The sequence below is a fragment of the Nylanderia fulva genome, unplaced genomic scaffold, assembly GCF_048542155.1.
Source record: "Nylanderia fulva isolate GAGA-0341 unplaced genomic scaffold, ASM4854215v1 Scaffold17, whole genome shotgun sequence".
Lineage (NCBI taxonomy): Eukaryota > Metazoa > Arthropoda > Insecta > Hymenoptera > Formicidae > Nylanderia > Nylanderia fulva.
Window position 1 is genome coordinate 721,963 of NW_028189945.1, and position 25,375 is coordinate 747,337.

The 25,375-nt window shown below is 33.9% G+C and overlaps 1 protein-coding gene and 1 long non-coding RNA gene across 9 annotated transcripts in view; one reads left to right on the top strand and one right to left on the bottom strand.

The window, feature by feature from the left end:
* LOC114938139 (uncharacterized) lies at positions 1-23,594 on the bottom strand. 2 transcript variants are annotated; one of them, XM_085481102.1, is made up of 8 exons: positions 23,164-23,594; positions 10,087-10,523; positions 9,382-9,991; positions 8,267-8,821; positions 6,992-7,117; positions 5,987-6,125; positions 4,160-4,325; positions 1-3,700 (listed from the first exon to the last, which is right to left on the bottom strand). In XM_085481102.1, exons 1-8 carry the CDS (start codon positions 23,563-23,565, stop codon positions 3,607-3,609), a joined length of 2,529 nt encoding a protein of 842 aa, XP_085337228.1. In that variant the 5' UTR covers positions 23,566-23,594; the 3' UTR covers positions 1-3,606. The 2 variants fall into 2 exon arrangements, with proteins under 2 accessions (XP_085337228.1, XP_085337229.1); XM_085481103.1 differs by lacking the exon at positions 23,164-23,594 and adding an exon at positions 12,199-12,592.
* The window catches only part of LOC114938140 (uncharacterized), a 15,082-nt gene continuing 7,459 nt past the window's right edge, over positions 17,753-25,375 (top strand). For 3 of the 7 annotated variants that reach the window (XR_014924374.1, XR_014924373.1, XR_014924377.1), the window contains exon 1: positions 17,753-23,625. This is a non-coding gene — a long non-coding RNA (uncharacterized LOC114938140). The remainder of the gene's footprint in view (positions 23,626-25,375) is intronic. The other 4 variants (XR_003821014.2, XR_003821016.2, XR_014924375.1 and 1 more) reach the window with 4 other exon arrangements.

Sequence of the window (25,375 nt, forward strand, 5' to 3'; positions counted from 1 at the left end):
TTTCTGTGAATTTATAGGAATATTTATTTATTCTTATATGCTTTCTTTTTATAAATGTACGATGTACAAGAGGGAAATTTTGATAAAGGGTCTGGTGATAAAATATATTTTACATGAAATAATAAAAATATTATATCGTAACGTGTCTCTCTTTGATGAAAGAATACGTCAGAATTATCGTACATAGCTTGATTAACAATGATAGATTTTACACGCTTTGTATTCGACTTTATTTCAGCTTAGATATTATATACGATTTAATATAAAATGTATGATTTACGCAATTAATTCGCGCATTCCTATTGCGACAGTATAAATATTTGCTATCTAGGCTTTCGTGTTGTATGTAATGTGCACTGTTAAATAATTTATCCTATTTGCGCAATTTTTAGAATTTTTCCACTGGGAATGTCAATAGTTACTATTGACTAAATTATTATTTTGTTGAACGGTTTAGTCAAGTTAACAATTCTTTTCGGTATAAAAAAAGAACAGAGAAACAAAAAGACTGAAAAACTAAAAATTTACTATTACGCCTATATGTTTATAATTTATGATTAAAATAATTTCATTATTCGCAATCTATATTTCATTTTAATGATATTACAACAAGATATATCTGCATAATTAACATGCAATTATATTACATGTAATGTAATAATAAAATATTATTGATCAGAGAAAGAGGGAGAGATTTGCAATCTCATTTTGAAAGATATCATTATATTTAAAAAGTAATTTGCAGAAAATTAGTCTAAATACGTAGTTATATATAAATACTACTCTTTGGAAAAAGATACATACATATATATATATATAAAATTATTATATAGATACAGTTATATCTTTTTGACTCTTATGCGATGTAAATACATATATATTTACAAAGTCGGGCACAAATAGACGAGATTTGCACGTGTCACATATTAAATACAATTTTCACGATAAATATAGATTATTCATTTAGAATGTTTCGTACATTGCATTGTCATGCACATGACGGAGAAAAATCAAGTCGACAATTGCGAGAAAAAAATATATCTGTTATAAAATATAGCTAACGAATGGCTTAATGAAATGTAATTGAAAGTTGAATATTTGCATTATATAAAAAAAAAGACTCAAGTTAACTTTAATTGAAAGGAGGATGTCCAAAATGTACGATTTTTTGACCTCGAGCGGAAAGTAAAATTTGAGTTGTTTTAGGTCTCATACATCTAGAATAATGTAAAAACCATAGTGGTTTTTCCTGGAAATGCAGGGAACATTTATATAAATATCATCATATATGTTTAGAGAAAATCACGTAAATCAATATCTCGCAATAAATCGAGATTGCTTGATGTTTCAGTCAAATATTTTGGTAACATCAACTTTCCAAGATCATTTAGACCGATTTTAATGTTCAGTCAATAATAAATTGAATAATATATGTATATACAGGGTGTCTAACGTCCGATCCGGACTCTTTATCTTGGAAACGACTTGAGATACGAAAAAATGTTTTAATCAAAAGTTATAGAATTTCGAGGGGAACATAAGATCGTGCCATTGATTTGACTTTGAATAGTCATGTGAAAGTCTGTTGAAGGTCACGTAAAGGTCACCAATTTCTTAAATGGAATTATCTATTTTTTATTACATATTTTTGTATGTTAGTTCAAAAACTTTACAAAACCCTATACTAAAATATATTTTTATAGAGTTCTTGTTGAGTTATAAAAGTCTGAAGTTAACAATTTTTTGACATAAAATGTAAAATAACTTATAAAATACTCATCAGTTTTTGATAATCATACCGTAATACTTTTTTTGCACAGAATAATGAGACTTATCAACTGGTATAAAGAAAACAAATAATTGTTTAAAGAAAATAATATTCAATATGCAGCTGCATATTTGCTACTAATCCTACCACTTTTGTTTGAAACTTTTTTCGTATCTTAAGTTTCCAAGATAAAGAGCCCAAGTCGGACTTTAGGAACACCCTGTATATACATTATTCAATTTATGATTAACTGACATTAAAATTGTTCTAAATAATTTTAGAAACTTGGTATCACCAAAATATTTACCAAAATATTCGGGTAAAACATCAAAAAATCTCGATTTATTGTGAGATATTGATTTATGTGATTTTCTCTAAACATGTGATGATATTTAAATGTTCCCTGCATTTCCAGGAACCAATATGGTTTTTACAATATTCTAGATGTATGAGACCTAAAACAATTCGAATTTTGCTTTCCGTTCGAGGTAAAAAAATCGCACTTTTTGGACATTCTCCTTTAATTTAACAAAATCTATAGAATGTTTTCAACGAATCCGCGTAGAGTTATTTTATTTTATTTTTTTTCTCGTCTTGACAATTGTGTCTCTCTTTTCGTCTGATAGGGAGCGCATCTGTTCAGGTATTTTCTACGACGAAGCAGTCTACAATATCGGTAACACCCTGTAGAAAATATTACCGATATTGTATCGCAAGACACCGTATACATGGAATGTGTGCTTTTTCGTTACTTAGCAAAAATCGATATACTTAATATAAACTAAACGTTAAAGACAATAGAAAATACACAGAGAAAATTTTCTCTTAGAATTTACCCTGAAAATCATGGTAATCGTGGGACAATATGGTATTGAAAGAATTTTATAAGAGTTTTTCTGATTAATATTTACCACAATAAAAATATTAATATCTATCACAATAAAATATAAAATATACACGATAAATTTAACTATGTACGTAGTAAAATTTACTATGTACATATTATTTTTTATTGTGATAAATATTTTCTCTTAGAATTTACCCTGAAAATCATGGTAATTGTGGGACAATATGGTATTGAAAGAAATTTTATAAGAGTTTTTCTGATTAATATTTACCACAATAAAAATATTAATATCTATCACAATAAAATATAAAATATGCACGATAAATTTAACTATGTACGTATTATAGTAAAATTTACTATGTACATATTATTTTTTATTGTGATAAATATTAATCAGAGAAACTCTTATAAAATTCTTCCAATACCATATTATCTTACGATGGCCATGATTTTTAAATTCTAAGAGAAAATTCACTCCGTGTAGATAGAATTAATACATCGATTATACAATATCAGCGCTTTTTAATTCTCAAGCGCTGCAAAATAGACTATTCAAGTAAAATTAAAATTACAATATCTAGGAAAATTATTAATATAATGTTTGACTAAATAAATATAAATATATAAGCGATAGGAACACACATATTTTGTAATAATCGTTTCCTAATTCCAAATTCGCAATAATTAAACATCTAGGATGCGCTAAATTTTATATGACACTTAAAGCTCGGATGTTTCTCCTCAGCATTGAATAATCGAGTACGTATTTTTATAAAATACGTACTATTTTTTTAAATTTATAAAAAATGATGAGATATGTTTATATTTGCGCGTTCGACACGATCGGGGTTTTTATCGATAAGCGACAATAATGAATAAACCAATGATAAGGCCTACCAATCATCGATACGCCTTTGCCGCGAAACTTTTAAACTTGTTGCAGCCGCTGTCGGCAAATGTTTTGAAGTCGGTAAGAACGAGAAACGACTTTCTATGATCTCTCGGCATGAGCCGCCGTAGTAGACGTTATAACCGAGGCGAGGTCACTGCTAGACTGACTAGTGATTGGTTCTAGTGGTGGCACGCTGGAATGAAAAATAACATATTAACAAGCAATTTATTTGTCATTTTTTTCAAATTAATTTCTTATCTCATTTTTATTTCGATATAAAAAAATATTTTTATTTTTTTTACAATGAAACATATAATCTAGCAATCATATATGTATATATCTACTCGTGTTTCATTATCTTTATATCTGAATTTTCGGATTTTTTTTTTTAAGAGAGTGTTTCAAGACTTTCGCCTGGCATTCGAAGCCAATTCCTTTTCAAAATTAGTCATGAAATCGTACATTAATTAATATTTCAAAAATTACAAATCATTTTATGTTCACTCTCTTTATTTCAAATTCCTTCGATTTTTAAATTCTATATTTTCTCAATTAATAAATTCAACCGATAGCCGTCACTTACGCGAACGCGCGTCGGAATAGATCTCGCACGTTGATAACAATCGAGATTGAGATATTATTCGTGACTTACGTAAGGGTGGTTTGGTGATTCAACACGGCGGCGGTAGGTAATGCGAGGGGCGAATGTGCGTGCCCTAATTGCGCCCCGGTTGGTGCACCTACAGGAAGACAGTGCTCTTCAACCCCTCCATTCCCGCCCCCGCCTGCGTATATTGTGTTCAACTGCAACGAGTCCACTGTAATGTCAACAACAAAAAAGGCGACACATCGGTCACGATTATTCGGCTCGTCATACTTTGATTAACGCTCGCATTAATTTCAGTTTTTAACGCGTGTAATACACTGTAAAAAAATATGTAATATATTACACAAAAATATGTAAAATTACATAAATAATAAGTGTAAAATTACACGATAAATAATAGAAATGATTACCTTTTCATTATTTATCATGTAATTTTACATTTATTATTTATGTAATTTTACATATTTTTTATGTAATTTTACAAAATTTTTTTACAGTGTAGGTGTGACTTATATTCCAAGAGATGCACGCACTCTCTATATAATATTCGATATTATTCTACGATACATTTTTTACATCGTCTTAAATTTACATGTTATTAATTTACGATTTTGCCTTTTTATTTTTTAATTATATATTATTTAATTATTTGATACGTTCAAGTCGTAAAGATTCAGCGATTCGAGCTCTTATCAAGTTGAATATTTGATGTGTTCATTGATAGACATTTGATCCTTGTTTATGAGAATGCCTCAAGGTTGTGATTTTCGAAAAAGATAAACGAATGCATATAACTCGAGTGAAAAATTCACGATCTGTCATTTTTGCGAGTCTGCAAAGTCGAAAGATTATATCGGACAATAATATTTGGTATGAAATGCGTTAATTAATTGGTTTAATGCAATACATTTTTGATAAAATAATATATTTATAAAATATATACATATATACTTATTAATATAAATATAATCAGACATGCAAGTTATTTGTATTTTTGTCGGTTATGGTTTTAATTAGAATTTTTTAGATACGATAAAATTCTGGAGAAATTAACTGCGCACAATTTTCCGATTTTATTCCGTATTATGAGGAATATATTTATATATTGAAGTGTTTCGGAGTAAAACATTTCCCTCTTCTCTCGTATCTCCCGTATTCCTCGATTTAATTCCCCGTCGAGGTGTCGCTATCAACGAGCACGTCCCAAGCTCTGACCAATCCGAGGTACTATCGGTTATTGTGTACTCTCGTCGGATTTTCCCGATCCCCTTTGCGCTATCACATGTATATATGTACACGCGATCGTATATTTAGTCAGCTATCGAGGCCGACTGATGGACGAGGATGGGAATTATGTGACTATGCGTTTTCGTTTTTAAAAATTCGCCCGTTTATAAAACAGTTGGTTGATCATTGTCAAACATCGACAATGGTAAAAATAATTTTTACAATTGTCTAAAATGATGAAAAATGCAAATTTTATAATTTATACGATATTCATATAAATCTATATAGCGATTGCTCGTATAATTGTTTAATCGTGTATTAAAATAATTATAAATTCGTATTCCTCACAGTATCTCGGTCACTTCTACCTGTAGGTACACCTAATCGAATCGACTAAATTGTCCAATTAATGTTTGCACAGAAAAAAAGAATATACAGAGTATATACTTTATCAGAGGAAGAACTTATTTTAATGTCCATGATTTTTTTAAGTGATAAAAATAATTTTGACTCGTGAAGAATTTGATTTATTTAGGGGCGCAGATATACACCCCGTATATATTTTTTAAACCAAGATATGGGAAAAAGGGGGAGGAATGTTGGTTAAAATATATTGTAACATAGACTTGCTCACCGAAGACTCACCAAGTAGGTTGGACTTGATTTCTGTCTTATGGATACCACTGGGTCCGGGTAAAGTTCCACTGATGGATCCCGAGTGGTTCTTTGGTTTTCGCTTTCGTGTCTGAATTCCTTCCTTTTTCATGCTCAACGGCCTATTTACCTGTAATTAAATTAATTACGTGTGCGTGTTGCCTCCTCTTTTCGATTCTTACGAATTTGACTTTTATTAAAAAAATAAATAAATAAAATGATTTTAAAGAAACCTAACATTTTGTGGTTTTAAGATAGCTCAAGACTCGTATGATTATTTGTACAATAATTACATTTTTTTATTGCTTTAATATACGCTCAAAATTTGTGATAAATATTAAAAGATTATTAATTGTTAATCACACTAAAGCTAAAGCATGAAATAATAACCGTATAAAAATAAGAAAGATCGAATATATACGATAATATATAAATGTATTTTTTTCGGTCGATTCATAGTACAACCGCTCATCAATCTCTGTTTTAATTAAATTTATTGTCACGATCGTTTGCACAGATCCAAGTACAGATAATCTACGCTCTTCTACAACGTTGAGACATACGGGTCGTCTCATACGTGCAAAAACAATCAAGTTACCGTTATCGTAACTAGCGATCGCAAAAAAAACTGATAAGCGATGCGCTGACCAGTCGTAACGAGATTAATATATTAATTAAAAGTAATTGACTCCACTGCTCTTTTCATGTTTTTTTTATATCACGAGAATGGAAGAACACAATGCGTTAAAGAAATACTAAGAATATTACTCAGGTATATTGATGAAAGAAAGTTCTGTTCTTTATAAATTACGCTCTTTCACGTCAACAATATAATTTTTTTTCTGAATTATCATTTTATATTGTTTACCATTTATTTTTTATAGAATGTTATAATACTAGAAGACGTCGATTATACGCGTTAATAAAATTTCCGTTTAAATTAGATATGAGAAAATAATTTTATATTATACAATATTATATAACTTTGCAACTCACACTGTGCAGCTTGTAATAAAGGCCGCACGCGTTGCAAACTGGTTCGCCATTGTTGTTTCGTCTCCAAAGGGTCGTGTTATTTGTTCTGCAATTTGCACATTGCACTCCTGTTCTTCGTACGCCAGTCTACAATATTAAAAAATGCTACTTTCATATAAACACACATTAAATAATTGCGTATATAAAAATATCTTTGAGAGATCTCTCATCTCTCTTTCTCTCTCTTGCAGAAAACGAAAGACGGAGCGTGAAAAAAATATCGTATTATATTTAAAAGGAAATGATATCATCTCACCGTTATCTAACAAAGCATTTAATATATGTTTTTATAAGCCTATATGTGTTTTTCTAAGTTTTAAGGCAACACGAGAAATGACAAAAATTCCTGTTCTCCGACGATGACGACATGCTGCGTCGTTGACGACGGGGTGTTTGAGAAATCGAGAGAAAATGGGAGTGCTCGCGGCAAGAAAACTAGAGCAAACAACAGCCGACAGTGAGTCCCCGTAGTGATTATTTGCTCGGCAAGAGATAACATCCCTCTTTGCTCTGTCTTTGGTAACGGTAGAGGGAAACGAGAGAGAAAGAGAGAAAACGCGCGAGGACGTTACTTAATATCGAAATCATGTACGTTTCACGAGCGAAAAATTTATCAGGGTAAATATATCGGCGGCCCCTCGTTTTGGCGATGGTCAAACGTATTTCGCCTGTCAAGCGTTTGAACGCGAGAATCGTAGATTATGTTTTTTTAATCTCTTTAGTTTTTCCTATTCTTTTTTTTTAATATTTATTAGAAACAAAATAATAGAAGGAAGATTTTCACCTGTCATTTCTAACATAATAAATTTTACGCTGAATTTATTATGTTAAAAATTTATTTTTTCTATTATTTTTTTTTAATATAATAAATATTGAATATAATAGTCTCTGCGGACAATTTTTTGCCGAAAAAAAATAATAGAAGAAAATTAAAGAGATAAGATTAAATAAAAGATGAAAATTGAAAACTCAAATCTCAACTCGAGAAAGCTGTCAAGTTAAACAAAGTGTAAGTCGCACATTATTGGAGTTGCGCTAATTGAAATACTTGTTACAGAGATTAATTACAATAATGTAAAGAAACTAATAATTATCAAAAGAGAAAAAAATGGGTAAAATCGAGACTCGAGGGTTATACTCTCTCGAAGAGTTATGATTCTTAGATTACTTCCAAAAAGAACTATATCTTATTCAAAGAAGATTAGAGATACATTATAAAATAATAAAGATTCGCACAATGTTTACCGGCGCGACCGACTGCTTCGGCTTGGGGCATCTCATAGGTGGTCTGTTAACCCCGTTGAGCTTGCTGAAGAGGCCGCAGTTGTTGCAAATATAGTGACCGGTGCCGTCTCGTTTCCACAACGGCGTCATGTTGGATCCGCAATTGGTGCATTGCCTAGGCTCCGTCGATATGACGGTACTGTCGAAGGCCTCGTCGGAAATCGGTAGGGTTGTCCACGCCGAGGGCGGTCCGCTTCCGCTCGCAGAGATGCTGTATCCACCACCGGAGCACAGCTGCATGTTGGCGTCGCCGACGGAGATGGCGGTGATTCCCGGATAACTCGGGACGTACTCCAAAGTCGGAGGCGAGGGTGTGCTGTTCACTGGCCAGTAAGGATCGCCCGAGGGTTGTTTCACGTACTGGTACGACGGCGGTCCCGTGTACAGTGTCATCTGGGAGCCGGGTGAACCAGGCTGCTCGTAATGTATCGGAACCGCGCGAGCTGAAGTTAAGGATGACGTCAACGTCGGGTCGCCTTTCATAAACGCGCTGCTAGGTGATTCCACCTGTCGAACATAAGAAACGGATCTTGTATCTTCGATTTAAAGGCGAAGATAAGAACTGGACCGTGTTATCAAATTTTTTCTTATGTATACAGGATGTCCCAGAACTGGTGGAAAAGTTTTTAATTAAGCAGATTCCCCGGTATCATTTGGAGACGATTTTTCCTTAGTGAAAATGTTGAGGGAGGCCATCATTTTTAGCAATTTTTCTTATTATGTATTTTTATAACTAAGCCTTATATTAAAATTCTATTAAAGCAAACTCTATCTAAAAGGCTTAGTTCCCAAAAAAAATCTTTGTTTTCACTGCTTATAATTCGAAAATTATTAGTGCCTCGACATTTTCGCTGAGAAAAAATCGTCTCCGAATGATACCAGGAATCTGTCATTAAAAACTTCCGCCAGTTCTGGGACACCTTGTATAGGGTTTCAGTTAATAATCATCGCCTCCTCGCGTGCAGATAAAAGGAGTTCGATGATTATCATAAAATGATAAGAAAAACCGAGACGCTCGATTGAAAGAAATAGTTAAAACACTAGTACACTTTTCTTCGTTCTCTCACCTCAGTTGCTCTCGAGCCGAGTTGCGCTGACGGATACGCCAGGATCACCGACTCTCCCGGCTTGGCGTAGCTGTAGGTCGACGCCTGCTGGAACGTCTCGCTGGCCGACAAATACTGCGTGTACTGAACCGTCTGCGCGGATGGAATCGGAACCGTCTCCAGGTTGGTGTACGTGCTCGAACCCTTGATGGTGTCGGCGACAGCCGCGGATTCCGGAGGATCGTATTTGACGACGCCGTCGGCGTAGCTCGTCGGCACGAGGTGTTGCTGCGACTGCTGACCAGGACGAATGCCGTCCATGGGCGGCGAATACGGAGGCGCCGGGGATCCCAAGTGCACCCCGGTGGATCCCGGTTGCGTGACGATCGTCGCGGTATCGTAGTTTTCCGTCGTAGCGCCGGCGAGGACCGGCGACGTCTGGTACTTCGCGGATCCCTGATGATTGTCGTGCGGGCTGAATCTCTGGTGCCCGACCGCCTGGTGCTGGGCTCGCCGATGATCCATCTGCACGGTGATGACTTGGCTCTCCCTTCGAACCGTCTCGTGACCGTCCGCGTAAGGTATCGCGTACCGGTCTATCTCGGCACCGTCCGGCGCGGGAGTCTCGTATCTTTGTTCGAAGAAACGTTCGCGGTGTTTAATTGTGCTTCTCGGTTTTTTAACGCGAAAGAACTCTTAGCTTTAGAAAAGATCGATTAGTCTTACCTGGGTGGCTCCTTTACTGTGATGATGGCGTCAGAGCCTTCCGAAACCTCGACTCGCACCTCCTGGCCGTTACTGGTGGCGTAAACGACGCGTTGCTGAACCTCGGCTCCACTTGGATGAGAGATGTGCACGTAATGGGTCTGATGGGCCTGCTCCTCCTGATAATTACGCTGCTCGTGTTGTCGCTCGTTTCTCTGCGGGTGGAGATTCCCGGCGACCGAGTTGGAGTCCGGCGACTCCGGTTCGATTTCTATTCCCTCGGTTATGTGGCCGGCTGTCGTAATCGTTCTGACATGTCTTCTCGTTGTTATGACGCTTTGAGGACTGGACACAGCTTGGTCCTCCGTGCCGGGGACTTGCGGCGAACTATCATCGGCATGATGCCCCTCCCACTCCATCTTGATTTCCTGCTTGACCAGGGTCTCTTTCATTGTGTCCTAAGTAAACCGGGCAGTTAGGTAGTTTAGGAAGTCCACAATAATCTAATCGCTTATGTAGAATATATCGGGTTCCATTCAATTTCTTGGAAACATTTTTTTTTTATTTTTATTTTTTTTTATTTTTTTTCTATTTTTAGAAAGTCATCCTTTCTGTCAGAATCAACCCACGACATACTTTCGTGATTAGGAATAATTAAATATTTCATTTTTTTGGAAATATATATACGAATAAAATATTAGATCGAAAGAGGAGATTAATCTTTCATAGTCAGAGTGTTGTTTTCAACAATTTAATATATAATATAAATAACAGAGCGACGCTGTACCACCACGTGCGAAAACTCGACATCGGAATAGCGTTATCGTTCGCGATAACGGAATCGTGCACGAGCAAAGTCATATGTCGGATTTTCAACCGGATAACAGAAAAGGTTGGTGTCTAGGTCGGCGATCTTTGCAGAAACTTTTGCTTTCGCTCCATTCTGACGGAGAGAATCAGTTATCTGAAGTAACTACACATTTTTTTCCGAAGCAATGTTTTTTTAAAGATATTTTAAAGATATCTTAAGATCCAAGTTTATCCGATGTTTGGAATAAATATAAAAAAAAAAAATTGCATTCAACGTTAAGCATATGCAATAAATATCTCCAAAAGGAAAAAGATACATATATGATTTTAAATCCCCTTTATCAATAGGATAAAAGCTAACGGTCCTTGACAGATATAATTAGTCATTCTTTCTCTCAAGGGGAAGTCCTCCGAAGCATATAATCTGAGAGGCAAAAAACACGTATGTATACGCGATTAGTGAAGGGAGTAGAGGAGAGAGAGGGAAAGGACCGGGGACACACCTCGTCCGTCTCGAGAAAAATGCGAGGAACACTGTTTGTCCTGCGTCACGCTTCCGCTTGACAATGTCAAGTTTCGACTTCCGGCGCGAGAGCACGCGACGGCTCTCTTCCTTCGGCAAAGATCGAAAGCGCGACTTCCGCTATATCTCCGTCGCAATCCGTATATATCGCGGAGTGTCAAATCGGAGTAACGCGAGATATGGTGAGTCATATATTAAACCGAGGTTCAAGTGAAGTGGCGAGTGTCGATTTTTTATATCGTGAAATTGGACGCGAAATTTTTGGAAATGCGGAGAAAATTAATTAGCGAGTGATGATTTTATTTAGTGAATAAATATCTTTCTTAAATATCGAATAAACCATTATATGTTGAATAGAACAAAAATTACACTCGTAGTTTTTTTCCTTTAAATAAAATCATTCACATCAACAAGACAAACTCTTGAGTTTATATATCAGTGACATTTTATGATATGCGAATAAAGTATAAAAATAAAAATCACTTAAAAACTAATAAATCAAAATAAATATATAGTAATGCAGTAATAAAATAAAAATGAAAATTAAATAAAATATTATAGACATTAAATGTGACTTTATAGCAAATAAAATAAACATGAAGAATAATTAATTGAATTAAAGATGCTTTAATCAAAGACTTATCATTAAAATCTTTTATACTCTTCAATAAGATTTATCTATAATAATTCAAATATCTTTTGTCAAATCAGATTTCTCGAGTGACATAAAATTCCTCGCTAATTCTGTGCTCTTTGAAATTCGATTGACGCGGAGAGTGAAAAATTCGTCAATTAGGTACCTCGTTTGACGCGTGTCGCATTTGACACTCGTGCCTCCCTTTTTGACGCACTCTGCAAAACACGCACCGGGAACGCACTAAATTTCGGAGTAAACCGATGATGGCATGCGTGCACACGAAAGTGATTGCGAAAGGAGACGCTTCCTTCGCCGGCGGGAAGCCAACTGACGAGAGCGAAAAGAGACGGCTCGTCGTGTGCCCACAAGAGACGTTCGAGAACGAAGTGGTGGCAGAGAAGCGCAGGTGAGTCCCTACTGTACCGTGGCTCCGAAGTGACGTGCGTTCTCGATCGCGTAGCGAGAGAAGAGCCAGAGAATACGAGAGAGAGAAAGAGAGAGAAGTTGCATGTGGAGAACTCTTGCAATAGATGGTTTAGATGGACAGGCATGAGTGAGCGACGTTTGGGCGGATCCTCCTCGCATTTCATTGGTCAGCTGCTTGCGAGATTTCTTCCGCGGTAGCTTTTCACGTTTCTGGCGCCGCATTTTTCTCTCATCCCCTTACTAGGTATAAAAGAGAAATACTGGCAACACTTTATCATATATTATTACCTGTTTTCCAATTTTTTTTCTCTAAAAGCCTATTGTATGTTTTTTTTTTTTTTACGAATACAAAGGGAGAATATAGGAGTGCGCAAGAAATATCTAAAAATAAATCACCTTTCAAAATTTTTTTACAAAAATAGATAATATTTTGGACTATTCATTGAAATACCTTTTTGAAACGTTTTCATAAAATTTCAGGTACGATAGACGGCACAAATAGACGATCGGAATCCAAATTGCACACACACACACACACAACACTTGAGAGGGAAAAAAGGCCGCGGAGGGGTCCGTTTGTTTGCTCGTTGATAAGCGCGGTATTGCTGCGATAGAGATAACGAGGGACGAGGGAAACGAGACGTGTCCACGAGAAACTCGTCGTTATCGTTGGTAGCCATCGTTGCTAACGCCCTGGTGCGCCATTTTGAAACATCTTGACCATTATAGAAGCAGGGATGATACGTAAATCGTCGGGAAAAAAGGGAGTTTAATAGGCTAGTTTAATAGCTAGGATTTCATTTTTCTACATCCGAAAATGGTCGTCATCTCTTTATAAAGTTTCACTTTTCTCTTGTAGGAATTTTTACATTTTTTATTCTTTTTTATTTTTGTATTTCTATTTTTTTTGCTCACACAGAATTAATGAAGACGGCTCCCGAAATGGAACCGAAACTCGAATTTTAAACTCAAAATACTTCTGTTATGATAATTAGAAGGAAAAATTTTGTCCCTAATTATAATCTTAAACTAATAAATAATACCTAAAATTATTTAGGAATTTTATCCGTGTCTTTATCGCGCTACTTGGCTTTTATTAGCCTTTTCATTACCAAAAAATCTATGAGATTTGACACTTAATTACGTGCGTCACATTCGTAATATTTATTATCATGAATTTTTTAAATATATGTATTCGAATGATATATAATGGATGTCATACATGAATCTAGTAAATCATTTTTCATCTCTAGATTTCGCGGCCGATTAATTAGTGAAAATGTAAAGCTCGTTCGTCATAAGCCTTCAATTTATAGCCACTAAATTTTTTCCAATTATCGTATAACATTCAGAAAATGTATGATAAAAAATATTAAACGCTACATTTATAATGTTGCACGAAATATAATTGAAAATAATAATAATTGCGAAAAAGTATATTAATATATATTATTATTATAAGTAATAATAATTAAAAATCGGGTTTTTTATGGTAGAAAAATCGTAGAGTACACACGCTGCAGCTGGTTGATATACTATTTACGATAAGCACATGAGTATCTTAAAACAAAATAAGACAATTGAATCATACGATATCGATCATTGTGATATACGCACTGATCAATTTATGTTTACTCCCGAAATTTAGACCTAAAATAGTAAGTAAATATGTTTGCTTTGACCTAAAATAGTAAGTAAATATGCTTGCTTTGAGATAAAGAGAGAGAGAGAGAGAGAGAGAGAGAGAAATGATAGAAATTTTCATCGCGGCAAAAGTCGTCTCAAGATGATGACGACTATTGCTTTGCATCACGTTGCGTCCTGATTCATTTTTGCAAACGAAACGTCATCGATAGCGAAAACCGTCACAATTTCGGTAATCAAAAAAGGTATGACACACGTAAAGTGTCATACCTTTAAACACGCTTTATCTCTCTTTTACTTTCGCATCGAACTTACAATCATTATTTGTTTTTGCATTATCTAAATCAAAATACAAGATTAAAGAAGAAAAGTTTATCCAAAAAGGGTATATTAGAAACGAAATGTCCTAGAGTTAATTCATACAGACTATACAAAAATATATATTTATATATAATTTTTCTCCGAAAAATTAATCTGCAATTTTCGCTAATCGCCGATTGAGTCAAGCAATAACATTTTATTATAATTGGTCTCTCTTTTTAATCGATCTCTGAGAATATATAAATTAAAAACACGATCTCGACAAGAGTTTAAGATACAGCAGAATGGAAGAACGTTTGAAGCGTTTTACTGCCACGAATCTATCAGACTGACTGAAAAGTTAATTCATACAGACTATACAAAAAAATATATATTTATATAATTTTTTTCCGAAAAATTAATCTTCAATTTTCGCTAATCATCGATTGAGTCAAGCAATAACATTTTATTATAATCGATCTCTCTTTTTAATCGATCTCTGAGAATATATAAATTAAAAACACGATCTCGACAAGAGCTTAAGATAGAGCAGAATGGTGGAAGAACGTTTGAAGCGTTTTACTGCCACGAATCTATCGGACTGATTGAAAAATAGATCGCGGCGCTCGATCAAGATGAACAAAAGAAGAGAGGAAAAAATATCGAGCCGCGAAAACCTTTGGACGCACATGGAATTCGTTCGGAATGGCGTACGTGACAGTGATGGATATTTTCTACATGCGATCGCAACGATACCATGTAAGCTCGTCCGCTCGATAGGAATCAAGAGCACAAACACAAACACACACACACACACATACGTATACACGGACACGATGGTTTCCTCTCTTGAAGCAATATTTCTGATAAGAAGCGGTTACGAACACAAAAGGAAGAGACGAGATTGTACACAATTGCAACATAACGAAAGTTCGATGGGACGGGATTATATTTCTGTTGACTTTGTCACGATTTTTTCCCTTGTTGAACTGTACGTTGAAAAAATTCCTCGTTTTATAACGCGCATTTTGTCCTCGTTTTATAACGCAAGAATGTACAATATTATGAACACGTAGGTACCTATATAAAATTAAACATGCGAAATTTCCTCTTAATTCCTCTAATTTACACCGAAAAAATTGTATTCTATAAGCGCCAAGAAGATCCTCTTAATTTAAGATGATATTCTTAATTTATTCTTATTTTCAGAAAAAAAATATACTAAAATTTAGAGAAATTTCTTAAATTAAGAGGATCATCTTGGCGCTTAGAATACAATTTTTTCGGTGGAGAAGTTGAAAATTGGAAAATATAAAGATGATCGGTTTCTGTCATCTTATATAATAAAAATGTAAGTTCTTTATTTATTTATTTGCAATCGAAATTTTATATTAATAGATGATTAGCTTTCGCCAAAATTTAATATTAATTTGGCGCTGTCGAGAATGGCAATATTAATAAATTGAGTGTGTAATTTTTATTCCTTATTGAAAATAAATTTGAGATAAACCATAAAAATGAAATGAATTGACCAGAAAGCATCAAATAGAGTATTGAGATTATTAAGAATTATGAGATTATTAAATATTACATTATTTTTATTTATTATATTTAACACTATATCCCATTATTTTATTATCAAACTGATGCATTATATCCGCAAGACCTATTTCCTCGTTATTTCTCGTGTTTGCCGATCTTTACACAGTCTCTTCGGGGACGAATTTGTTGATCGCTGCCAATAAAAGTTATTATCGTAAAGCAGTCGATTGCAGAAGTGATGCGTTTTTGGCGGAATCGTAAAAACTGATCCCGGGTTTTTTCTCTCGTCTCGATGAAGCAACAAATCCGATATTGACTCGGAAATCGGCGCGGATTAACTTTGTGCAATATGCAGTATCGCGGTTAAAACTGAACCTACACAAGGCTTTCATAGGCGAAGTTTGGCGATCATTTGAGTTTACAATCGTGTTATGTCGCAAAGTCAGCAAACAGCAGCGTTGTCGGCAAACAAAAGGTAACTGCGACGTGAATAACGTATACAATAATTACATGGAAGATTTCTCAATGTCGCAACATATACGATGCGTAATTAAATTCTGACAAACGCTAATCACCTGTCTCTAAAAAAATTAAACTTAGATTACAAATCAATAAATGACAACTTATATATCTTTTGTAGGCTAGCAGACACCATTTTTATGCTTTGCGATTTTTAATTTACGATTTTGAGAGATATTAAATATATTTCAGTGTGTGTTCAATTTTATATATTTTATCTGAAATTTCTTTTGAATAAACATTATAAAGGTTTCACAATAATGTCAAACAGTTGAATAAAAATTATATACAATTTAATAATATTGCTATATATATATTCGACGCAAAATTATTATTTAAATTCTGATAAACTTAATTACTTGGGTACATAAAAATAAAAGCTTAATTGCAAATAAATAAATAAATAAATAAAAATTTGTATTTTTTGTGGAAACTGACAATTTTTTACTTTGTGATTTTTAACTTGTGAACTTTAACATAAAATTTTTGCGTGTTCAATTCTATATATTCTATATTTGAAATTTATTCTTGATAAATAATAAAGGTTTTAATCAGTCACAGTAATGTCACATAATTGAATAAAATATTTCTATTCGACAACGCTAAATTAATAAATCCTGACGAATGCTAATCCGTCTCTAAAAAATAAAATTTAGACTAGAAGTAAAATAAATAAAAACTTGAATCTTTTTGTAAGATGACACGAGTCGATAATTTTTATATTTCGTAATTTTCAACTTACTTGGGCTGAAAATGATCAAGAGCCATCGAATAAGAGATAATAAGATCTCTTTCTGACACTTGATACAACGCGCTACTTTGCACCGAAAAAATTGTATTTTAAACGCCAAGAGGATCCTCTTAATTTAAGATAATATTCTTAATTTATTCTTATTTAAAAAAAAATACTAAAATTTAGAGGGATTTTTTAAATAAAGAGGATCCTCTTGGCGCTTAGATTGCAATTTTTTCGGTGTGGAGATACTTTGTCTGCTTCCCTGTCGTAATCTTATTGTATAATCTATACGACGGAAATTTTGGACGATAGTGCACGATTATGTAAGTACACAGGCAAGGTAGAAGAAGCGAAAAACCACCCAAATTAATGCACAAAACGCGCGGAGCATCAAAGCTCGAATATTGCCGATGGGGAGGTGCGCGAGATTGCCACCACACGTTGTCAAAATAAACGACACTATCGCGATTTATCTCGTTTCCCATGATAATAAGAGATAAAACTGCATCCTTACATTAGCTAGTATATCAGCTAAAATGATAATTTCAGTCGTCGGATCCGCCAGGAGCGCGTAGGGCCGCTCTTATATACTCACCTCCGATCGAATCGTCGTATACGACCGTTTTGTTGCATTTTTGTGTCACTCGGAAATGCTCGACGAACGCTTTATCCCAAAGTGAGTGCATTGTTAGAGATCTGTCGAGTGAAGTTGAAAGAAAGCAGATGGATGGATATTTTTTATCTATCCGTTTTGTTTCTTATCCTTTTGTTAAAACGCGCGTGAATAATGTATGATAGTTTTTAAAAATAAATCTGTCAAATTTTTCTCGAAGTAGTAAGAAATATATTCAGCATACTCGAGGTAAAGTGAAGGACGAGTGGATCTAATTTGAGGTTGTTCTCTGACTGTGAATCTCTGAGGAGATCCTCACAGCAGGACTCTGTATATAATAAAGTATGCAGTATGAAATAGAGAAATAGAAAATTATACATATCGTGTGCATCGTGAGGATAGATATATATATATTATCGAGGTTGGCCTAAAAACTAATTCGTGAGAAATTTTTGTGTACTTTTGATGCAAACACGGTGGAAGCAAAAATTGCAAGCGCGAGCACAAAGAGGATTTACGATTTATTAAACGAGACGCGAACACGTCGAGAGACCATTTTCTTTATCAGCCACGTAGAAATTCCTTATCATTGTATATGAGAAAAATTGAAGTATACGTGCGTGAGTGTGTGTAGAGATAGATATCATATGATTCGCGCAAGCGCGTACAAGAATCCGTATCATTGGGAATCTACGCGAAAATGATGTCTTATTTTTGCACGTTGACATCATGCAATTCAAGGAAATTCCGATATACGTGGTGTCCACAAATTTTCGAATGTGTTTTTAATTACAGTTCTTTATCCGATCAGTATAGGGATTTTACGCCAATAAAAATATCTCCAGATTCTCATTATATCTCTATATACGATATCTCTTCAACTTTGATTACTGTGTCTTCTTAATTAATTCTGCGAATTAAGATTGTCTATCTCTCTCTCTTCTTTTCGCTCTCTTTATTTATTTAAAATGTGTCAAAATAAATAAATTTCGCGTCTCTAATATTCAGAGGCCATTAAAGTTTTATTACAATTTAAAAAAGTTCCCAGATGTCATATCATAAAGACGGATCGTAAGACTTAGAAAAAATATTCAAGCTACAGACAACTTCCCGACTCGCATTGAATATTAAGAGGCCAATAAAACTTTATTACAATTTGTAATCAAGCATAGTGCACGCCTGTGCATCAAAATGGCGAATGTTACAAGTCTTTTATGGCCCAATCGGCGTCTCGCAACTCGCGCAAAAGACGAGGAAGGTTTTACGGCGCAATTATGAAAATTTACAACGCGATTCGTGGAGTTGTCTCCATTTTAACGTCGACGGGATTAACACCATCGCAGTAGAATCGCGGTCCGTGCAAACAAATTTCATGCTCATTTTGTTTTCGTCGCAAATATAAGTGCGCTCGTTCGCGTCATAAAATATCCGAAAAAATGAGCTCGGAAGTAGAGGATAATTAACAAGAGAATTATGCAAACCTGAAAATTCTGATTTTGATGAATTATTACATTATACGTAAAAACAGGATAAATAGATGAATATAGAAATTTTTTATTGGTTCAAAAATTCGATATATCTCGAAAAAATGACACGGAAGTTTGCATCGTTGGAATACAACGATTTAAATTTTTCAAAAAAACTTGTGCGTTCATAATAGACAAGATTTACTTGCATGGTTTTTCCGAGGGTGAAACATTATTGTCACCTGTTTCATTACGTTTTTGCGGAATCTCGACACTAATCATGCAGGTAAATCTTGTCTATTATACTACACAAGGTTCTTTGAAAAATTAAAATCGTTGCATTCCAACGATGCAAACTTTAGTGTATTTCGAAAAAAGATATTGGACAGCAGATATGTATTTATATTTGAAATATCAAAATATATTTTATAAAAGTTTTATGATAAGAGTACTACTATTTAATCACATTAATAACATTTTGAAAAAATAATTTTTTTCAAAAATTTTAAAAAAATTGCTTTTAAAAATTATTTATAATTTTATAAATTATAAATTATATTTATATATAAATTGAGTAAAGTTTCATAAAAATCAGAATTTTTGCAAGGTTTTCTTGCAAGATATCTACGCATACAGATTTTATTTTCTAATAGTAATAAAATTGTTAGTAATTAAAAAAATTCTAGAGTTTTAGAAATCGTTTATCGCGTTTTTCTCGAACGAAAGAAGAGACATGCGCACGTTTCACATAATACCATAGCGATGTTTGCGTTTCTGCAGCGACGGGATCGAAACTTTTTATTCCAATATTTGTATTTCGAGCGCCCGAATGGAACGTTGCGAGACCTTGAAAAAAATGATTTACACTGGGCTCTCGCATTTGGAACTAAAACCATCACCGCCTTTATAACGGCAACAGATCTTTACAAACGCTCGATCTTTATTAAGGCGTAATATTCCTATTTAATGTCTCATAAGTTTCAAGTTATAATTCAAGTAATTTACATAAATAAATATAAAGTTAAGTTTTCAAGATTTCGAAATATAATAAATTCATCGATAAAGTATAAAATTTAATATTTATTAGGCTTTTCGAGCATGAAATTATAATAAATTGAAAAAACAAATATCAGATGTTCATCGATAAAGATATACATATTATAATTAAATCTGCATTTGTTTACAGAATATATTAATTTCGCGTGTTTAGTATCTTTTATCGAGATATTTTTTGTTGCAAATAGAGAACATTTGCTAAAAAAGAAATGATACAATCTAAATTCCATTAAGAAAATTATTTTAAGTAAGCCCATATCTTTAAAAGGTTATTCTTAAGGGAATCTTAAACGATTGGTTTCTAAACGAATTCTGACGAAATCCGACGGACTTGAGAAGTCTTATTTTTTTCCTTTTTTTATCGACAAAATATGACAAATATTAAACTATCAATCTATTTATTGACTATACGGAGGTATTTTTTACCTGAAATTAGAACGCTTCGCCTTTTGTTAATATTAATACTTTAATTTGTACAGGAAAAAAATTTATCAATCTGTATAGTCTCATATTTCTTGATTACAGAATTATGAATTCTTAGAATTCAGTTCTAATTTCAGATAAAAAACAATCCGTATAGCCAATAAATAGATTTATAGTTTATCTAATATTTGTTGATAAAAAAGGAAAAAAAAACAAAAGACTTCTCAAGCATCCGTCGGAATTCGAACAATCATTTAGAACCTTCTTAACTGCGAAACTATTGTATGTCTAATCGAAACTTTCGAAACTTAACGACCGGAAAATCGATAAAAAAAGGATCAATTTTCGCCATCATTATTTCACGATTTTGGTGAAATCTCGGTTTCTTCGTATGACAGAGAGACTTTTCTGAAATTAAATTTTGCCGATTCCGAATATTATAAATCGATCGATAATGGAGCGAAGAGCCGACGGCGCGACGGGACCAATAATTAACGTGCACGACAAACAGTATTATCGTTGCCTGATATTATTCCCATTATCTTATATGTACGTCGGCTATGTGCTTAATGATTAATAAAATATTATCTGCGCTCTCTCGGGGGATATCTTTCTTTCTGACGACGGATAGTTTTGTGCCAGACATCGCAAGGAGCACCGATGCCGATCTGCATCATCCTCAAATGACAATGAGATATTAATTTGGATTGTGCTTTCATGAAGATTCACGTGCCATAAAAAATTATTTTGTTCTTATAAATGGTGTCTACGTGTGTGGATGTCTCATAGTGAATATTTTGGAATCGATTCTATCATGTAACCGATGATAAACTCTTGGAGAAGATTTTTGGCATACTTGTCAAATTCGAGATGTAAAAACGAAGTTGGAGGTGGTGTCAGGAAATATGTGCGCCAAAGTATAATAAAGGATGACAAGTGTGTCTTAATTAAATTGTGAGAGTGTGAGTTTTCAAAATTTTATAAAATTTATAAAGAAGAAATGTGCGTCACATGATTACGTCTCGTCTGAGAGACGTATTTATTCATTGAAATCTTCCGTCGTAAGCACATCATTGGATGTACTTGAATTATCGATTTAATATTTGCCCTGTCGATGTTGTAACCGAATAATCTGGACATCGTCGTTTTTGGGGATATGTCTCGTTCTTAAGTGGCAGATGCAGGTAAATTAATTAAACATTAAAATAATTAATTTGCTTTTGAGAGAAAAAGAAAGAGAGTGAACTCAAAAGTCTGCAAATATTTTCGATCGTTTGTATGAACTAGAAATTACGTATACTTTAATGAGCCCATGTTTTATTGCTCGAAATTTTATATTATTTTTCAGAGAAAAATTTGTTCAATTTTTTATCTAATTTCTTCTCAAAAATAAGAAAGTAATAAATTTAATTATTTGAAAACGATGGTAAAACTAATTTTTCCATCACATATTCACTAACTTTCATACACTATTATTTACGTTTATTCTGATTTTATATGGTGTAATCATCGTTACATCGAATAATTACTCGCGTTTCTATGAGACACAAACTTCCCATAACGATGTAATAATACTTGTGCGACTTCGAGTGACGAAACAGCTTGAAATCAAGATTGAACCGAGAAAACCTTTTCTCGAGAAAAAAAGATTTTCAAGAAAAATCTAAAAAAAACTGTCAAGAAATAGAGGGCAAGAATAGTGTGTCTAATAAGAAAAGATTTTGGGACCTTATAATTTGACAAAGAGAAAGAGAAGGCCAAATACAAGACACAAGTGTCGAAGAAGTCTCAAGTAGAAACACAAGTGTTTCTTTCGTTGCTCGCTTTATCGAATGTTCATTTTCAATTCTTTCTCGCGTATGTGTGTCGCTCTTTTTCTTTCTTTTTCTTAATAAGATCAGATGAAATCGAATTAGCCGATTCGATGCTATATAACTTTATATTGTGTATTATATCTTAATGTTTTTTTAATATTTTACTAATATAAAACATCAGCCTTATATTTGGCCTAAATTAAATTATAATGTCGATATTACACGTAAATTTGTATTAATATTAATTAAAAATTTCTTTTTATGTGTCAGTATTATAAAATGAATGAGACCTCATCTTCATCTATTTCATCTTTATCTCGAAGAGATACATGTGTGACAGAAGATCGCTATATAAAATATCTAGTTATTTTCAATCTGCTATTTAATGCGGTTTTTCAAGGCCTATTATTTACCTTCGCTTCTATACTTATTTCTAAATAATACCAATCATATTACAAGGGGAAAAAATCAATTCAACGACAATTAGCGTTTGTATATATAATATTTGCTACCGAAGAGCTAAACGCCGGTCTCTGTCAGCACACAAACTCGCGCGAAAAAAATAATTACAAGACTGTTTCTGACTTACAAGAGTCAACGGAGCAGGAAGATGAGAGAAGCTTTGACCGTCGAGGAAGATTTGACCGTATTCTTGATTTGATCGAAGGCTCGTGATGTGACAGGCTCGTTTCTTCGTCGACTTATTCCGGTCGAATCTGCGAGCGAGACGCGCACTTGACGCAGCTTGACACAGGTGCGTTTCCTCTATACGAGGAGTGCGAGAAGAGTCTCGAGGCCTGGTTCTTGGAGAACGTCGTCGACGTCGACGTCCTCGTCGTCGTCGTCGTCGTCGTCGTCTTCGTCGTCGTCGTCGATGATCTGCTGCCGTCTGGTAGCGCGAGATCGAAGCTTCGATTTGATCCGAGAGACCGTCAAATATTGACTGACAACGATTAGGAGTCGACTGCCATGCTCGACCTTCTTCTGCCATATTGTATCGATCTTCTCCCGCTCCGTCTCGGCCCCTCTTCTTCAGTCATTTCCTAATCTGGTAAGTTTCAATGGAAACGACAGTTCTCTTTTCGAAATACTCGAGACGCAGTTTGGCTCACTCAGAGAGAATTCAAAATGAATTTCAAGTTTTTTTTTTTTTAGTATTAAGAAAGGAAATGTCAAAGAGCGATAAGGTGTAATAAAAATAATACAAAACGTATAAAAATAATGGGGAAAGTCGTACATAGCTTGAACAGAGAGACGCTATTTTTCTGACGATGCTGTTAGTAGAATAAAAATAAGATTTAGAGGAAAATTAAACAATCATGAGAAGATTTAGAACTATTTTGTTTTTCAGAATTCAGCTTATGTATAAAAAATTTGCCAATGATTTTACCTGCTTTATCACGTTTGGGTAGTTTCTCTTAAGGCTTATCCTTTCTGGTATTCAATCTTTTCGTCAACATTAAGATGCAGCAAAATATTTAAAGAAATATAATAATAATTTATATTTGCTATTTTTAGTCTACTTGAAATAATAAATGAATAAATCGCAAGAAATACGTGCTTTGATAAAGATTTATCATCGTGATACAATTACGCGTTGCTTATCGAAGGTTTACTAATCAGTGATTATAATAATCATAATGAAATATTTTCTAATATTTGTCTCACGCACTCACATTTAGAAAAGAAATTTGACAATACACAGAGCACTTTGCTCAAATGACAAAAGGATCGCGCGTATTAATAATAAAATGTACCCCCCAAAAAAAACAATAGCCAAATATCGTATTACAATTAATTTAATTACCATTTCGAAATATTTAACATTTCGTAATGCAAATATAAACTAAATATTTTCTAAAATATCGACGGCAATCGGAGCCTATGCGGATGACATGCACAAAATTAATAAATTAAAATGAGATCTCAAATCAAACTCATTTATTAAATTCTAAACGTTTCGACCCACTTCGGGTCTTCTTCAGTAGCTGCAAAATACAAAGAAACAAAAATAGAAGATAATCGGTACAATCAGAAAATTATAAAACTCGTATACATACAATCCGCAAATAAATTAAATATCATTCTCCTCCCTATTCAAACCGTCCGGCCGTCGGAGTGTCTCCCTAACGGTGACCATCGTCAGGAAGGAAGCAGAGCCGTGACTCCCTTACCAACACTAATCAACATGGTATAAATTAAACGTAGAACAATTCACAAGAATTAAAAATTAAAAACCGGGAAGAACACTCACCCCGACAGCAAAAACAGAGAGAAGACGATGCTACACGTGACACATCACTCTAACGACTGTGCGGTATTCTACCTCGACACAGTCGATACATATATACGCAAAAAACAAATATAAAAATAAAATATGAAAATAAAATAAAAATAAAAACAACTAAACTAATCGGCACTCATGTCAAAAGTCTAACAAAAAAACCCGGCTATGTAAAATCACAAAGCTAGATTTTGGTAAATTTTTCTATTAACAGATCAAGATTCTCATTTAATTTATCAGTGTCGCTATGTAAATTTAAACTATTCTTCTGACGTTTTATGTGGATCATTTCGGATATCAAACGTTTACCTAAAAAAGGCTCCTCGTCTAAGACTTTTACATCCTCCCAATTAAATTCATGGTTCAATAATCTATGTTCCCTTTACCTTTATGGAATTTCGGATGAGATAGCCAAAAAACTCTATCTATGAGGCTGATAATGGTGCCCTTTTTATGACAGAGAGGATGCTGCGACGCGTCACAACTATCAGTCATATCGGAACATAGATTATTGAAC

What these genes read in the sequence shown, in the direction of transcription:
- LOC114938139 (XM_085481102.1), bottom strand. Translation starts at nt 23,565, where the DNA reads ATGGCAGAAGAAGGTCGAGCATGGCAGTCGACTCCTAATCGTTGTCAG. An exon ending in TCGGCTCGAGAGCAACTGAG is followed by an intron (nt 8,822 to 9,381) that starts GTGAGAGAACGA and finishes TATGTTCGACAG; the next exon opens with GTGGAATCACCTAGCAGCGC. An exon ending in TTTATTACAAGCTGCACAGT is followed by an intron (nt 6,126 to 6,991) that starts GTGAGTTGCAAA and finishes ATTTAATTACAG; the next exon opens with GTAAATAGGCCGTTGAGCAT.